This window comes from Bubalus bubalis, chromosome X (assembly GCF_019923935.1).
Source record: "Bubalus bubalis isolate 160015118507 breed Murrah chromosome X, NDDB_SH_1, whole genome shotgun sequence".
Taxonomy (NCBI): Eukaryota; Metazoa; Chordata; class Mammalia; order Artiodactyla; family Bovidae; genus Bubalus; species Bubalus bubalis.
In genome coordinates, this window is record NC_059181.1 from 118,460,697 (window position 1) to 118,465,469 (window position 4,773).

The window sequence follows — 4,773 nt, forward strand, 5'->3', positions numbered from 1 at the left end:
CAGGCCCAGCCCCAGTCCGAGGGAGCCAGAGCTCTCTCAAGAGGGCGGGGAGAATGGGGACAGCGTGTTTGGCCGAGTTCCCTACCCGCCGTCCGGGGGGCTCTGTTTGCCGCCCAAGGGCTCCCGGAGGCCCCGAGGGAGAGAGAGCTACCGAACACGCTCTCCTCCCTCAAAGAGTGGAAAGGACTCTTCCCGAATCCCGCTGTATCCCTCTGCTTTCCTTGCGGGGGGCAGGTGCGGGTCGGAGACACCTGTTGGGGCTCCACCGGACGTCTAGCTTCCCCGCGGGCCCCACCTGGACCGAGCATCCTTGGGCGGTTGTACCTGCCGTGAAGCTTCTCCCGACCCGCGAGGAAAGTCGCGTCGTTCAGCCGGTGCCTGCGCTGGTACTGCTAAGAGAACCGTTTCCTTCTACCTTCCCTCCATCTCCCCACCTCTATGATGGTAATCTCGCTTGATTACTGAAATGGTAGTATGGGCTGAGAACGTGTCCTCTCAAATATTTCGAAAGCAGACCACCCCAGAGCTACCAGGCACAGAGATCAGTTTCATCGTGACCTCCGAGGGAAGCCAGGAGTGTGGGAGAGGGTGTCTGATCCTAGCAAGACTGCCATAAATCTGGAAGAAGGACGTTGATGTGAGAAGGAGCTTACCTAAACCGCGGGATGGGTGTGAGCAAGTGACAAACGGCTGGGAGCAGTGACCAGTTCCCCCAGATAACCTGCTGGGGCGAGAAGCGCCGGCCGGGCACCGCACCTCTTGCCTAGGCAAGTAGGCAGCCCAGGCGCTGTCACCACAACGGCTTACTTGGGTCCTAAAACTTGGAAAGAATCCTGACATCTGTCAGGCTACTGGACGCCAGGCCGCGCGTCGGTTGGGTAGTTTCCTAAAACGCGCTTCACTTAGCAACAGCCTCAGAGGCCCAGAGAACCCGAGAGGGCATCTGGAAAGGCGGCCAAAAGGGCAGGGCTACTGCACACTGACTTCTTGGGGAGAAGGTGGGTTTGCCCAGGAAATTTTGTCTGTGTCACCCAGTCTGGCAAGAAAACAGTTGCAGGTGGAGACTGTCGAATCACTTCTGTTTTCTGAAACATGCCTTCCAGTCCATGTCAACTTAAGTGCACACACCCGTGCGCGCGTGCGCGGGCGTGCACACACGCACAACACACGACTCATACACAGAACCATTCCACATAGTTTACTTCAAAACCCTAAATGCGTAGAACCATTCAAACGATCGCAGCAGCCCTTGACTGTATACGTTCGCTTCCTTCCGCCCAGAAGAGCAACAGAACCAACTGTAACCCAAACTTAAGAGGCGGTTTCGAGACCCCAAACTTCCAGGAGACGTTGCTGCTGGGAGCCGGAATTCTGGTGCTAGCGGTCCACGGGCCCCAGGGCGGGCTGGCCTGCTCTGCGTCCCACAAGTCACAGAGGGTTACTTTATAATTTGTGCAAGAAACGGGGAAGCAAGCTCCTGGCACGCAGGCTTCCCAGGATCGCTGGGTCTTGCATTATAAGGAGCTAAAAACCTCGGTTTGGAGCTGTTTTTTTTTTTTTTTTTTTTCCCACACTTAGGATATACGCCTTTCTTTGGGTTCCCCATCTTTCCACGAAGCTGGGGAGGGGGGGTTGGTGGGCCACACCGTGGGAACACTTATTTCAGTCTTTGCCACCTCTGTCCGGGGTTGGCTTTTCCTTCCCACCGGTCGCCTCGGGCGTCTCCGGGAGTTGTAAACGCTGAGCCACTAGCTTGGGCTGGAGGCGGCGATAGTCGGGGTGCCAGCTACCCGCAGCCGGACTTCCCCGCGCCGCTATTCTTCAGCAGACAACCCCGACAGGCGGTTGAATGTGGCGCTCAGAGTCTCGAGGCTCCGGTCGGGAAGGCTATAAAAAAATTAAAAAAGGAAGACGGCATCCGTTAGCAGCGCCTGCTCCCCGGGGAGGCGGCGCGGCTGCGCAGCGAGAGCAGCGCTCAGTGGTCCTGGCAGGTGCGCGGCCGGTGGAGGGGGCGCCCCAGGACGGCCTCGGCTCCTCTCGGGCCACCATCCCCCCCCCCCCCAAGAAACTTTTCTTTCACTTGGAGAGGCTCTGTGTTGCCATGAAAACGGATTTTCCAAGGGGCCCGACCCTCCCCCTCAGGGGCATCGGACTGGAAAAACCGAAATGGCCAGAGAGCAGAGACAAAAAGGGGCCGCTAAACGGGGGCCCGGAGAAGAGAGCTGAGGCCGGTTCACCCCTCCGCGCCCCCCCTCCAACACTCCCCGCACCACCGCATGGGAGCGTTTCGGCCCGGCCGGGGCGCCGGGCAAACCACCGAAAGCTCGCAGCTCCACTGCGCCCCGCGGTCCCCAAGCCTGTCTCCCGAGCCCCGCTCCCTGACCCCCGCTCAGTGCTGGGAGCGCTGGCCCGGGGCTTCCCGGTGGAGGGTCCTACCGGAACGGGGCCGATTCCAGGGAGGGCTTCTCGGAGCCCAGCACCGGGGTACCTCCACTGCACCCCGAGTCTCCAAGGCCGCCTGGGTAGCTGGCCGTGTCCTGTGTCCCTTAGCGCTGGCAGCAGAAGCGGTTGGAGAACCTCCGCGCAGACAGCGGAAAGCTGTGCTGGGTGGCCCCGGGACCGGACGCCCCCCGGCCTTGACAAAGTTGTTTTCGGAACCCTGTGGGCGCCCCCTGCCCCCTCCCCCCAAACTGGCTCGCGCCCCCCTCCCCCCTCCGTCACCTCCTCGAGTTTCGTTCTTTCAAACTTTTTGAGACCCTAATTGGTGGTCCCTGAGCGGCTGTCCGGGACTCCCGCCTCCTGAATAACTCTCATCACGTCACCAGGCCCCAGAGAGGCGTGGGGGTGAACGAAAGGACTCCCCGAACTTTTTTTTTTCCAGCCTGGCCGAACAAGGGCTCCGTGATGATTGGCCAGGGCGCATCACTGCAAGCCTGTCAATCACCGGGCCTCCGGGTGGCGAGGGGCGGACCGAGCCCCAACCCCGAGGGATCCGAGCAGGTATATAAGAGGCCCGGCGAGCGCCCGACCAGACTGCGAATGCGACCTGCCCGAGACCACGCATCAGGTGCCAGCAGCCTGCGGGGTCCCGCTGACTTGGCGCGGACCACTGCGGCCAGCCTGCCCTTCCCGCCCGACCCGCGGGCCCAGCGGCCCCCAAGCGCCCCTCCGACGGAGTCCCCGGGCCTTTTCACCGTGGCCGCTCCAGCGCCTGGAGCGCCTTCTCCTCCCGCCACCCTGGCGCACCTTCTTCCCGCCCCGGCCATGTACAGCCTGCTGGAGACTGAACTCAAGAACCCCGTGGGGCCACCCACCCCAGCGGCAGGCGCGGGCGGCCCTGCAGCCCCGGGCGGCGCAGGCAAGAGTAGTGCGAACGCCGGCGGCGGCGCGAACGCAGGCGGCGGCAGCAGCGGGGGCGCGAGCGCCGGGGGCGGTGGTGGGGGCGGCGGCGGCGGCGGCGGTGGGGGCAGCGATCAGGACCGCGTGAAGCGGCCCATGAATGCCTTCATGGTGTGGTCCCGCGGGCAGCGGCGCAAGATGGCCCTGGAGAACCCCAAGATGCACAACTCCGAGATCAGTAAACGCTTGGGCGCCGACTGGAAACTGCTGACGGACGCCGAGAAGCGGCCGTTCATCGACGAGGCCAAGCGGCTGCGCGCGGTGCACATGAAAGAGTACCCGGACTACAAGTACCGGCCGCGCCGCAAGACCAAGACGCTGCTCAAGAAGGACAAGTACTCCCTGCCCGGCGGCCTGCTGCCCCCCGGCGCCGCGGCCGCCGCCGCCGCCGCCGCTGCCGCCGCGGCCGCCAGCAGCCCGGTGGGCGTGGGCCAGCGCCTGGACACGTACACACACGTGAACGGCTGGGCCAACGGCGCCTACTCGCTGGTGCAGGAGCAGCTGGGCTACGCGCCGCCCGCTACCATGAGCAGCCCGCCGCCGCCGCCCGCGCTGCCGCAGATGCACCGCTACGACATGGCCGGCCTGCAGTACAGCCCCATGATGCCGCCAGGCGCCCAGAGCTACATGAACGCCGCGGCCGCCGCCGCAGCCGCTTCGGGCTACGGGAGCATGGCGCCCTCCGCCGCCGCCGCCGCCGCCGCAGCCTACGGGCAGCAGCCCGCGGCGGCGGCCGCCGCCGCCGCCGCCATGAGCCTGGGCCCCATGGGAACGGTGGTGAAGACGGAGCCCAGCTCGCCGCCGCCCGCCATCGCCTCGCACTCGCAGCGCGCGTGCCTCGGCGACCTGCGCGACATGATCAGCATGTACCTGCCGCCCGGCGGGGACGCGGCGGACGCCGCCTCGCCGCTGCCGGGTGGCCGCCTGCACAGCGTGCACCAGCACTACCAGGGCGCTGGGACTGCCGTCAACGGCACGGTGCCCCTGACCCACATCTGAGCGCCCGCCGGCGCTCGCAGCCCCTCCGCCCCACCCCGCCCTTGCACCCCCGCGTGGGGACGCCTTGTTGTTTAGCTTTGCTTGCCTGGGACTGTTGCCTTGTACCGATGATGGGGAGGATGGAAAGTTTGGCTGTAGCTGTCGGGGTTTGTACGAAAACTGAAAGGAGTCCGGAGCGGCGGAAATGGGACTTTCTCGACCTCGCCGGCCCCTCGCCGCCTTCCCTCCCTTCCCCTTCTGTAGGCTGGGAATCCGCTGTGTTGTTTGCCAAGAAAAAGCCGCCCCCCCCCCAACCTCCTCCTCCTCCTCCCGGGTTCCTGGGTTTTTCTGTTGCGTTTGAAAATGTTGTCGCATTAGTTTGCTGTTAGCCGAGGA

The 4,773-nt window shown here is 64.6% G+C and overlaps 1 protein-coding gene and 1 long non-coding RNA gene across 2 annotated transcripts; one reads left to right on the forward strand and one right to left on the reverse strand.

Annotated features, from left to right (window-relative positions):
• Positions 1 to 1,183: 1,183 nt before the first annotated feature.
• On the reverse strand, positions 1,184 to 2,647 carry LOC123331932. Its single transcript, XR_006548734.2, has 2 exons — positions 2,437 to 2,647; positions 1,184 to 1,887 (listed from the first exon to the last, which is right to left on the reverse strand). It is a non-coding gene; the product is annotated as an uncharacterized LOC123331932 (long non-coding RNA).
• Positions 2,648 to 2,804: 157 nt separating this feature from the next.
• Positions 2,805 to 4,543, forward strand: SOX3 (SRY-box transcription factor 3). Its single transcript, XM_025276717.3, has one exon. The coding sequence runs from the start codon at positions 2,905 to 2,907 to the stop codon at positions 4,396 to 4,398; it is 1,494 nt and encodes a 497-aa protein (XP_025132502.3). The 5' UTR covers positions 2,805 to 2,904; the 3' UTR covers positions 4,399 to 4,543.
• Positions 4,544 to 4,773: the final 230 nt, after the last annotated feature.